At 37.2% G+C, this 12,963-nt stretch overlaps 1 protein-coding gene and 1 long non-coding RNA gene across 2 annotated transcripts in view; one reads left to right on the top strand and one right to left on the bottom strand.

The window, feature by feature from the left end:
* The window catches only part of GPR156 (G protein-coupled receptor 156), a 63,243-nt gene that overhangs the window by 19,427 nt on the left and 30,853 nt on the right, over window positions 1-12,963 (bottom strand). Inside the window, exons 3-5 of the mRNA XM_059163954.1 lie at window positions 5,977-6,112; window positions 5,596-5,706; window positions 170-295 (exon numbers count right to left, since the gene is read on the bottom strand). Of these exons, the coding sequence (XP_059019937.1) occupies window positions 170-295; window positions 5,596-5,706; window positions 5,977-6,112 (373 nt within the window). The remainder of the gene's footprint in view (window positions 1-169; window positions 296-5,595; window positions 5,707-5,976; window positions 6,113-12,963) is intronic.
* The window catches only part of LOC131825081 (uncharacterized), a 35,277-nt gene continuing 30,741 nt past the window's right edge, over window positions 8,428-12,963 (top strand). Inside the window, exon 1 of the long non-coding RNA XR_009351119.1 lies at window positions 8,428-9,030. This is a non-coding gene — a long non-coding RNA (uncharacterized LOC131825081). The remainder of the gene's footprint in view (window positions 9,031-12,963) is intronic.

Raw genomic sequence — 12,963 nt, 5'->3', positions numbered from 1 at the left:
CACTCACCACAGCCACAGCTCCCGACTCTCCCTGCTTTTTGGGTCATTTATCTTCTTGTTGGGAGAATGAACACAGAGTGAGGACTGCTGGGAGAATGACCTCAGTGTACCCACAGAAGCCTATCCTCCCAGTTCGGAAAGTAGATTATCCAGGGATTGGGCCCCTCACCGTCATACTGACACCGAGAATCTGGAGGCACTGGATGGGATCAGTCAGCACCCACGTCACAAGCAGGATCACATCAGCTATCACCAGGGCTGCCACTAACCCCAGTAGCTGCAGGTCTTTGATTATCTGCAAAAGAGTCAGGGCCGTACATTTCCTTGGCTTGCTGGCTAAATGACACAGGGCCTAGAGTATGCTGAGGTTCCAAGGTCAGCCCTCCCAAGGGGCTTCACATCCAGCCATCAAAGATGAAACACACACTACAGATGTGCAATGGTGTCTATCTATGTCCATGTCATCACCATTACCACTAAATGTTTTTATTTGTTTATCTGTCCCATATCCTGCCTTTTCTCACAAAGGATTAAGGAGTCTTATAAAATGAACATGCTATTATTTCTAGATATGTGCATAATGAGCATATAGAGATATTAATGTTTCCACATAAAACTGTTAAAAACCATTAACTTGGAGGGTGAGATTGAAATATGAGGGTGGTGGAAGAGAGATTACTAGCATTTTCTTTATACATATATGAATCATTTGACTTAATAGAAAGAGGCTGTGTTACTTTTGTAACTACGGAAATAAAATTTAAAAATATATACTTTGAAAGGATGAGAAGTTGAAAAAAATTAAGGAAAAGAAAAAAATCAGGAGAATTAGGATGAAAGGTCAGAAGAAGAGAGTACACAGCCCTCATGAATTGAGGGAGAAATGTGGATCTGAGTTTTTGATAACCATTGAAAAGAAGAGGGCATAACTAGTTACAGGATTCACGGTGTCTGTAAGATAAAAATGCATCAGTCATCAGTTGCTTTACCAAACTGCTTAAAGCCAATGATAATAAGAAAATCTTCAAATCAACCAGCAAAAAGGCACCTCATCTGTAGAGGAACAAAGACAAGGATAACATCAGATTTCTTATTAGAGAGGGCCACGTAAGAAGACCGCAGAATGAAAACTTCAAGGTACTAAAAGAAGAAAAGAAAGCCTCAACCTGTAATTCTATATCCAGCAAAAGTAGCTTTCAGAAACAAAGGGGAAATAAAGACTTTTTCAGATAAACAAAAGCTGGAAGAATTCAGCATTAGCACACCTGCATGAGAATGTTAATATCTTTAAAGCAAAAGGAAAATGATATCAGATGAAAATATGGATCTATACAAGGAATATTACCTTCGTGGAAAAATACACGTTGATTTTAATTATTTAAATATCTTTAAAAGATAACTGTTTATCATAGACCTGTACCCCTGGGGCTACTAATACATTATATGTTTACAAAAAAATTAAAAAATTATTTTAAAAAAGATAACTGTTTAAACAAAAATGAGTAACAATTCTGGTGGGTTTATATGTAGAAGTGAAAACAACACAAAGATCAGGAGATGAGGAAATGGAAACATACAATCATGAGATACTTATACTATAAGTGGATGCCAATTATAGCAATGTTCACAAACACTTCCAGAAACTGAAGAAGAGGGAATACTTTCTAATTCACTCTATAATGCTGGCATTATGCTATATGAAAACTAGAAAAAGATTTCATAAGAAAAGAAAGCTATAGAACAATATTCCTTGAGTATATACATAAGTATTCCATGAGTATACACATTATAAACACAATCTTATGAAAAGGAGTCCAACAATAAAAGAAGAGGATAATACATCATGACCAAGTGGAGTTTGTAAAATGGTATTAGTTTGAGATCCTAAAATCATTTAATGTAATTCCACCAAATGAACAAACTAAAAAAGAAAAAGAAATATGATTAGTAGACACAGAAAAAATATTTGACAGAACCCAACATCAATTCTTTAATAAAACCCTCAGCAAAATGGGAAGTGAGGAGAATTTCCCTAAGTAGGTAAAGGATATCTGTAATATGACTATAACTAACATACTTAGTTTTGAAATACTGAATGTTCTCCCTATAAGGTCAAGAAAAATTCAAGGATGCCTGTGTTCGGCATTTGTATTGAACATTGTACTAGTGTTTCTAGACAGGGCTGTCATACAGAAAATTGGAAAGAAACTCTTTATCCACAGATAATATGATCATCTAAGCAGAAAATCTGCTGGATGTACAAAAAAGATCTGATGGATCTACAATAAGTAGTTTAACAAGGTTACAACATACAAGATCAGCATATGAAAATCAATTATATTTCCATATATTAACAGCAAAAAATCAGAAATTAAAATAAAGAACAATAACATACAATAGCATAAAAATTAAATAATTGGGAATAAATCTGATAGAAGTTATAAAGGATCTCCACTGAAAACTATACAATTAGAAAAGACCTAAGTAAATGAAGATATATACCGTATTCATGGGTTAAAAGATACAACATTGTTAAGAAGTCAGTTCTCCACAATTTGATCTATAGAGTCAACACATTCTCGTCAAAATTTCAGAAGAAATTTGCAGAAATTGGCAAGCTGACCCAAAAATTCATATGCGGATTCAAAGGACTTAGATTAGTCAAAACAATATTGAAAGAGAAGGACAAAGTTGGAGAACTAACACTCCCTGACTCGAGATTTTATATAAAGCAACAATAATCCAGATATTATGGTATTGTTGTCAAAATAAACAAATAAATCACTGAGACAGAATTGGATCCAAAAATAGATCCACATCGGGGCACCTGGGTGGCTCAGTGGGTTAAGCCGCTGCCTTCGGCTCAGGTCATGATCTCAGGGTCCCGGGATCGAGTCCCGCATCGGGTTCTCTGCTCAGCGGAGAGCCTGCTTCCTCCTCTCTCTATCTCTCTGCCTGCCTCTCTGCCTACTTGTGATTTCTCTCTGTCAAATAAATAAATAAAATCTTTAAAAAAAAAATAGATCCACATATCTATGGACAACTGGTTTTCAACAAAGGTAAAAAGTAATTCAGGGAAGAGGACAGACTTCTCAATAAATGGAGCTGGAACAACTGTATATTAATATGTGAAAAAATCAACTTTGATCCATAAATCATATAATATTAAAGATTAACTCAAAATGGATCATATGCCCAAATGTAAAAAATGAAAACTCTAAAACTTCTGCAAGTAAGCACAGGAGAAAACTTTTGAGGCCTTGGATTAAGCGAAAGTTTCTTAGATCTGATACCAAACATGATCCATAAAAGAACAAATTGGTAATTGGAACATCATCAAAATTAGAAATGTCTTCTCTTTTGAAATATACACTTATGTGAATGAAAAGAAAGACATAAATGGGAAGAAAGTCTTTGCAAATCATATATATATCTGCTGATGGGCTTATCCAGAATAAAAAAAGAACTCTCAAAACTCAATAGTAAGAAAACAAACAACTAAATTTTTTAAAAAATAGGTAAAAGATACTTCACCAAAGAAGACATATGGATAGCAAATAACTATGTGAAAAAATCACACTAAGGAAATGCAAATTAAAACACAATGAGATACTATTATAAACCTCTATTAGAATGACTACAAAGAACAACCAAGTCAAATGTTGGCAAGGATATAGAGGAGAGGGGCTCTCATACATTTCTGGGGGGAATGTAATAAGGTACAACCATTCTGGGAGAAAGCCAATTTCTTAAAAAGTTAAACAGACACTTAACCATATGATCCACCCATTCTACTCTTAGGTTTTTAACCAAGAGAAATGAAAGCATATGCCTACTACAAAGACTCATACACCAATTTTCATAGCGATTTTACTTTTAATAGCCCTAAAATGGAAACAAACCCAAACATCCATCAACAGATGAATGGATAACAAACTGTATGTCTACACTTTGGAATATTACTCACCAATAACAAAAAAAGAACCACTGATGCATCCAACAACACATATGAATCTTAAAATAATTATGCCAAGTGAAAGAAGACAGGTTTAAAAAAAAGAGCACAAGGGTGTATGGGTGGCTCATTCAGTGGGGCGTCTGCCCTTGGTTTTGGCTCAGGTCATGATCTCAGGGCTGTGGGATTGAGCCCCACATCCTGGCTCTGTTCTCAGTGGGCAGTCTGCTTGAGATTCTCTCTCTCCCTCTCCTTCTGCCCCTTCCCTGGCATGCTCGTACTCTTGTTCTCTTAAATAAATAAATAAATATATATATATATATATATATATATATTTAAATATATATATATATTTAAAGAGTACATACTATATGATTCCATTTATATAAAATTCTGGAAAATGTAAACAAATCCTTAGTGACAGAAAGTGTATCAGTGGTTGTCTGGGAATAGGAATGGATGTAAGGATTGGACAGGAGATGGAGATAACAAAGATTCTTGAAGAAACTTATGCAGATTTATACCATGATTCATGGATTTGTACCTATGTCAAAAGTTGTCAAATCATACACTTTAAAATATGTGCAATTCATTGCATGTTACTTATGCCTCAATAAAACCATTTTTTAAAAAAGATTTTATTCATTTATTTGACAGACAGCAATCACAGTAGGCAGAGAGACAGGCAGAAAGAGAGGGGGAAGTGGGCTCCCCACTGAGCCAAGAGTCTTATGCAGGGCTCGATCCCAGGACCTTGAGGTCATGACCTGAGCCAAAGGCACAGGCTTCACGCACTGAGCCACCCAGGCAGTCCAATAAAACCAATTTTTGTAAAGAAATCTGTTTTATAGAAGGATAGATAAACTTCTTGTCCTTTAGTCAATTTTTTTTTCATCATGGTTATTCACAGCTGAGCTTATTATGAATACTCACTGAATAATGACTAATATTTGAAAAAAAAATCATTCCAGAGAAGTAAACTCCTATTGAGTGATATATTGGGTCTGGCTAGGACCTATTGCCAAAGAGTTTGATGAATGAACTTTGAGGTTTGGGCAAGGAACCTGATAAAATGGGGAAATGTGGTCAGGATGACATCTGATGTCGGGGATATAGGTGATCTGGCTGCCACAGAGCTTCTAGGGTTGATTCTATCTGGCGAATGGATGTCCTCTTCTTTGTTCACTGCTCAGGCCCATCCTTCCTAGTGCAGAAAATGGTCTTCCACATGGAAAAGAACTGGGCTCCAGTAAAGGAAATAATTGCTTACTTGCTACAGCTTCTCTGTAATCACTGTCCCTTACTCCACTTTCAGCTCATATTTATGCCAAGAAACAATCTCTCTGGGCATCTTGTTCTCTCTCACACTGGTTCTAGATGCTGGCCAGTACCAGGGCCTGGGGTACATATGAAGCAGAAATACATTCAAAGTCCTATCTCCCAAGAGCACTGGCACATAGCTTTCCAGGCTTGGAGACTTAGGAGACCACACTACTCCAAGATTTGAAATGAGGAGTAGGAAATTCAGATTGCCATAAAAGGGCCTAGCTAGTAATCCAACACAAACTTCTCCAGCTTATAATCAATAATAAACCTGCTGTTTGCAATTAAGCACTGGTATGTAACTGCTGCCTACTCACCACTCTCTTGTCCGGGACCCTCTGGGTAAACACCTTGTAGAGTCGCCAGCTCTTCCCCAGAATAGGGCCAAATACAAGGGAGGTCCCAATGCACAGCATAGATAGTCTTATCTACAGAGGGAAAAGGATAGAAGCAAGAGGCATGAGATAGACTTTTGTTGTTCTCCACATTCTGATCTGCAAAGCCTCAGTCCACACAGGGCAAGGGACAGGATGTGGACTGCAGTAAGCATTTCAGTGATCACCTTTGAGAGTGCCCATTCCAAGGATAAAGATAACCACCACCTATAGGAGATGCTGATTTGAAAAAAAAAACAAACAAAAAACAAAAAACAAAAGTTGGACATTTTGTTCAAAACAAAAACTTAAGATTTAACCTACCTGAATGAGAGTTTCCATTGAGCCTCCCACTAAAGCATCTCGATCTTGAATCCCAAAGAGGTAAACACTACTGTAAGTCAGACAACTGCCAAGTAAGGTCACAATATTCAGATTGGGACTGGACATCTTCACAATCCTAAAGTGAATCAGGAAGAAAGACACTTATAGTCATGATCCTTTGCTGTGGGAGTAAACAGAAGTTCCCCACAAGTATAATCTCCAATGTAACCTCAGAGTGAAGGGCCACTGGGAAGAAAACACTTTATAGCCCTGTAAAAAATTGTTAGGATTTACATTTATTTTAAAAAATAATGAAATTCTGGCATTTCTTGCTTATATAATTCTAAGCCTTAAAAAAAAAAAAAAAGGCCAACTTCTAAAAAACAGGTGGTATCAGAGAAGAGTTAGGATTTTTCCATGAAATTTATGGTTGCTAAGAGACAACTATATGCAGCCTAGTGAGTAAAAAACTAGCAGGTAGAGACCTAAAGAGATACAGTTTGGAGCCCTTAGAAATGAGCTGTAAGGTAAACTGCTATTCGGAAAGTCTTTGTGATTTTTTTTTCACAATTTACTCTATTTGAAATGTAAAATTCTTTTTCTTTTTCTCTGCTTGACCAAAAGAGAAAAAGGAAGCAAGCATTGAAAGGGATTTATCAAGTGACTACTAATAATTATCAAGGGACTATAAACATAAATATTAAATTTATTTAAATTTTAAATTACACTATTTAGACTAAAACTTAAATACAATGACATTCCTTAATTGGCATTTATTTTTTTTTGTCAAATAGTTTTAAATTAGTTTACAGAATAATTTAAAGATTAGAGGGAAGTGTGGACAATCAGGGTGTCAGACAGACCCTGGGCACCAACGGAGGCTCAGGACAAAGTAAAAACGTACGAATTGGTTAACTTAAGGGGAAAACCAGGCTTACTCTAGACAGTGACTGATAACAATTAAGAAATGTCATTGTATTTAAGAGTTTTAGTCTAAATAGTGTATTCTACATAAATTCAATGTTTATATTAATAGTCACTTGATAATTATACTTAGTTATATTTTCATTTTAAAATAGTAACTGAGGATGACAGCATTTTTATCTATGTACCTGGATTACCTGGCTGACCACTTTAAAGTTGAGAGCCAAGGCAAAACCAGTTACTAAGTGCAGCCTACTTCAATGACAGTCAAAGTACTCAGAGGCATTAAACAGTTTGGCAGTGTTAGACTTGCAAACATGATAACCAACAACGGCCCAGCTTTGATTACTTTGTGGCTGGCAGCATAATTACGTCCACACACACAAAAATACCAAGTCATTGTCCTGGGACTCAGGCCCCAAGTACAGATAAGGTTGGCCAGTAAATTCAGCTGAGGTTTACCTTGTCTTGGAGTAAAAACCTTGATTTTTCTTTTTTTCCCTCTAAAAATGAGAACAAGTTTTATGGATTCCCCTTATAAAAAGGGGATAACAATAATACCTCCCTCTCCCCCTGACAGAGTTGTAAGAACTCAGGGAGGTAATATAGCAAAGTGGGTGGCACAGAGCCTGGCACAGAGTAAGCAGGTAGCCAACATTAGCTAATGATAATGTTAATCTCACCATCTTCAGACTTTAGAAGCCCACGAATCACTTTTTCCTCTCCTGTTTCTTTTCTTTTCCTTTTTTTTTTTTTTTTAAGATTTTATTTATTTATTTGGCAGAGAGGGATCACAAGCAGGCAGAGAGGCAGGCAGAGAGAGAGAGAGAGAGAGAGAGAGGAAAGCAATCTCCCTACTGAGCAGAGAGCCTGATGCAGGACTCGATCCCAGGACTCTGGGATCATGACCTGAGCTGAAGGCAGCAGCTTAAGCCACTGAGCTACCCCGGTGCCCCTCTCTCTTTTTTTTTTTTTTCTTTTTCTTTTTAAAAGATTTATTTGTTTTAGAGAGAGTGCACGCATGTGTGAGCGAGTGGGCATAAGGAGAGAATCCTCAAGCAGACTCCCCGCTGAGTGGAGAGCCTGACCTGGGGCTTGATCTCATGACTGAGCTGAAACCAAGAGTCATCGTTCAACCAACTGTACCACCCAGGTGCCCTACCTCTCCTGTTTATCACCTATAGCCAATCAATTGCCAGTTTCTTTCACTTGTTATTTTGAAATCTCTCCAAGTTGTCTCTTACTCTCCATTCCTGCTACTTCATGCATCCAGGATACAATCAAGTTAGGAGCAATGGAAATGGAGTCAGGTGTGACAGATGAGTAGCCTGGCTCTGCCAATCACAAGTGCGGGACTCTGGGCAAGTCACTTAACCACTCTAGGCTCCTGTTTCCTCATCTGTGTACATAATGTTATCTTTCCTAGCCATCCCACAAATTATTGCAAAGATCAAATGAGGTGTGTGGCAAAATTCTTTGAAAACTAAGGTGATGCAAAACTACGAATTTTTAGATTTTTGATGTAACCTCTAACCCTCTGTAACACCAGTGTTTTTCCTGTCCTAATACATTCTGTATATTACTTTCAGACTTAATTTCTTAAAATACTATCTCATCACTTAGGAAGAGAACTGCATGTATACAGGTCAATTTTGTTTACTTAAAGTCTCCGTATCCAAATTTAAAATCTAGCCCTATCCTCCCTATCCACTCATTCATCCATCTCCTCAGTCAGCAAGTCTTCAAATTGTGACTGAGGGATAGTAATCTTCACTAGTTTGTCTCTTCTCATAAGAAGGAGAATTAGAGGGTTAATACTGACTGCCAAAGTAAGAACAGTGTGAACCAGCAGCTTCACAATACATTTGTTAAGTAAAGTAATACCTTAGATAGACCAGTGCTGACACTGCTTAGAAAAGGGCACTGCTGACCTGGGACTGGCTACTTGGTGCAGTCAGAAGCTTGCGCAGTGGAAAAACCACTGGGTAGATCTTGCAGGACAAATAACTCAGGCTGTTCTTCTCCATGACTACGCACAAGCATGAACCATGAATAGCTGATGATGACCTCCCTGACAAGCAGCTGCCCAAGTTCACAGCCTCACGTCTGTGCTGTCCAGATCACTGATGGGTAAGTTTCTTTCTTAATTCCTCTCTGGGGCCCTTTTATTTGAACACCACTCTACAATCAGATCTTCTTTGTGTTATTCAGTACTGCATGCAACCCTGATTTAAACTTTCTCCCTCTCTTGATTTAGTTAGGAGGAATTCAGTTTAATTATTTTTTAAAAATTTTAATTATTGTTTCTTATTAACATATAATGTATTATTTGTTTCAGGGTCAGCTTAGTTATTTTTAATAAAATATATATTACATGGTCTTCACACCTCAGAAGTTGATGCAAATTCATTTCCTAAATGGACATGTTGTGGACTTACATAAGTTTATTTTTATATTTTTCATAAAAAGTTTTACTTAAAAGTTGCATCAGAAAAAAATGAATGGAAGATGATTTACCTATTTTGTTTGGTGAAGTTAACACCTGTGAAGTCACTGAAAAGTGAATCATCTCCTATTCAGCAGATGAATTATGTATGTCTGGGGAATGTCTTTCCTAGTTTAATAGGAGTTCAACCACCAATGTCACTTACATATTTCTGTTGAATTAAAGATGAAATCTACACATGCTGAATATTCTAATCAACCACAAACACATAATTTCCACAAAGCAAGAAGATTTCAACATTATATACTTAATTATAAATATTCGGTCCCAACAAAATTACCTATGTTGCATTTATAAGGAGGTAAGGGCTTGGACTGGGTTACTAGCACTCAGAAACAAGGTTTTTTTTTTTTTTTTTAAGGATTATATAGCTATCTCATCTTTTTCTCCTCATTTATTCATTGGCAATGTAAGATGAGCTTTCTTGATTTTTCTATTCTCAAGTAAGTCTCAATATAAATAGATAAATATCCATCTATATCTGTACAACCTGTATAAACCTGAATTATCATTTCAAAAGTCTTTAATTAATCCTGATGCTTATATGACATCCATCAGCTCACAGGTATGATGTTTTAAAAGTTTATCAAACACAGGTTTCTGAACTTCAAGGTTTATTATACTTGCTATGGAGGACTGACTGGTCATCCTATTGTTTCTTCTTAATTCTGGTTATGAACTGAATTTGGAAACATGGCTTGCAAATAGGGTTGAGGGTACTTCTTGTGGCTATTAGAAAAGTTTTTTCAAATGTCACAGAGTCATGGTTTCTGAAATGTTATATGTGGGTCACTAAGCTTTAAACTTATCTAAAACCAAGTATGAATGTCTTTCTAAAAAGATTTTTAATAAAACACTTATGATTAAATTGTTAGAGTCAACTGAATTTCTTTTTCAATCCACTGTTTTTGATCCATGCTACAGGGGGATTACAAATCTACCTCAGCTACATATGTTCCGAATAACTTTATCATAAAGTTGTTTCGTGTGTTTCAGCACATAGTGATCATTTTGCTACTTTGCTTATTTCTAATGTTTTAGGTTCAATATCTAAACCCAATTCAAATTCTGCACACCTCAAAGCAATATATATATACATATATATTTATGTGACTTCTAACCATATATATTCTAATTCTGTAACATAATGGTGAGAGCAGCTTGGCCCTGTTCCTTCCTCTCCTGTCTGGGCCAACACTCTAGGAGACCATCCTGGGAGACTTCATTAACCTTTCCACCTCCAGAGTTCTAAATTCTTTTATCATGATGACTTCACTTTATTCTTCTTATAGATACACATCCCCAGGATCCCATCTTGTCTGTTATAATTATTCAGAATAATTTTTCTTCATAAATTTTGAAGACCAATATTCCCCTCTTTGATCTCAATGCATCTAAAATTGAACTCTTAGTCTTCTCCCCAGACCTGTTCTTCTCACATTCTTCCCCAGTTCAGATAATGGTAATTCCATCTTTCTGTTGAGTTGGGCCAGAAATCTTGAAGCCCTCCTTGACCCTTGCTCACCACCCACATCCAATCTGTCATGAAATACTTTTGACTCTATTCTTGAAATACATCCCAAACCACTACTTAACCACTTCTGTTGCCACCACCCTGATCAAAGTCTGACTTTGCATTTCTCAATTGCATTATTACAATAGCCTCCTAACTGGTCTCCCTGCTTCTATTCTGGACCCTTCCTAAGTCTATTTTCAACATAGTAGTCATAGCAATCCATTAAGGGTAAATCAGATCATGTCATTTCTCTGTTCAGAAGCCTGCAATGCCTTCCCGTTTCGCTTAGAAGAAAACTCAGTCTTTACCAGAGTGTACAAGGCTTTTATATTTGGCCCTCGTTAGCTCTCTATCTTATTTCCTACTTCTTCCTCTTGCCCACTCCACTCCACACAGGCCTCCTTGCTATTCCTTGAAAACACCAGTCACTCACACACTTCAAGAATTTGAAGTGGCTGTTCTCCCTGTCTAGAATATTCTAAATCATGTATTTGCATGGCTCATTCCCTCTGTCCTTTTATGTCCTTGTTCAAAAGTTACTCTCTGAATCAGGGCTACGACCCCATTTAAAATCATACTCTTTCTCAGAATTCCAAATCCTTCTTACCGTGTTCTATTCTATCTCCACCCCACCACAGCACTTATAACTTTCTAAGGTATTACACAATTTATAGATTTATTGTTTATTATCTTCTCCCAATCAGAATTGTTCATGATCTACTCCCAGCACTAGAACATTACTGAAAGCACTCAGTAAAGGGGTGCCTGGATGGTTAAGTGTCTGACTTCAGCTCAGGTGGTGATCTCACGGTCCTGGGATCAAGCCCCACAATGGGCTCTGTGCTCAGCAGGGAGTCTGCTTGTCTCTCTCCCTCTGCTGACTCTGCTGCTTTTGTTCTCTCTCTCTCTCTCCTTATCTCAAATAACTAAATAAAATCTTAAAAAAAAAAAAAAAGAAAGAAAGCACCCAGCAAACACTTGGTGAATGAATGAATAAGTCCCCTATACTCCAGCCCTCTCATATGCTCACTTCTAACATACTTGTTCATTGACAGCCTGCAGACCTCCAGTTCCCTGGCTCTTTAGCTTCCTCACAGTCTGTCATTCTCTCTTCCTTTCTGTACCCAACGTGACACCTCTGGTTGGTCATCTGAACTGTTCTCTCAGCAACACCCACTTCCTTTTCCAAACAAGATCTTTTGTTGCATCTGCCTGACAAAACTCCCATCAAAATTTCAATCCATTGTCTGCCTTTATATCCAAACAGCAGAATGCCGGGGGAGAAAATTTTATAGCCTTGCAGGCTGTTGCCACCAAAATTAACAAATGAGCTAGGGCTTACTGTACCACCAATTAATCTTTTTATTTGTTCTATGAGATATGTTTCACATTTTCTTTGTGGGTGACCCACTTCATCGGCTTCAAAGAAATAAGAGCATGTATCTGTTTGGATGATGTCCTCAGTCCAGCTTTGGTGCCTTCCTCTATGGCTTTATAAGGGTATATATGCATTAGTACAATTGTCATGTTATATTACCAGCTTTTTGTATTTGTCTCACTGGACAGTTTCTACTCCTCAAAAGCCAGGCTCTTTCTTATTCGTCTGTATCTCAGCTCCTAGCACAGTCCTTACAAAATGGCATGTGTTTCATGACCATTTGTTGAATGAATGAATGAGTGAATCAATGAATTCATTAAAAATATGAAAGACCCATCACTCCCTCTTTTCTTTGTCTTCTTCTCTAATTTCATTTTTCTTTGGCAATGCTCTCCTCTGTTAGGCAGAAGGATGAGGCTTTCACCCTTTCCAAAGGATTCCAAATGGCTCTAAAGCAGTAGAGATCTCTGACAGTGAGAGGGAAAGTCAAAAGTTGGTTCAATGTCTGTATGTTAAGACAAAAAGGGTAATTCTGTGTTATGGTAAGAGTTTTAGGAAGCCCCCGCCTGGAATGGCTGAGATCTTCCTGGCATTATTGAACATGAAAGGGCCAAGATTATTTTGGATACTGTGGCTTTCCATAGACACTGGTATTTTTTTTTT

The sequence above is a fragment of the Mustela lutreola genome, chromosome 2, assembly GCF_030435805.1.
Source record: "Mustela lutreola isolate mMusLut2 chromosome 2, mMusLut2.pri, whole genome shotgun sequence".
NCBI classification, from domain to species: domain Eukaryota; kingdom Metazoa; phylum Chordata; class Mammalia; order Carnivora; family Mustelidae; genus Mustela; species Mustela lutreola.
The sequence above is the reverse complement of the archived record's forward strand: the minus strand, read 5'-3'. Positions and strand labels throughout refer to the sequence as shown.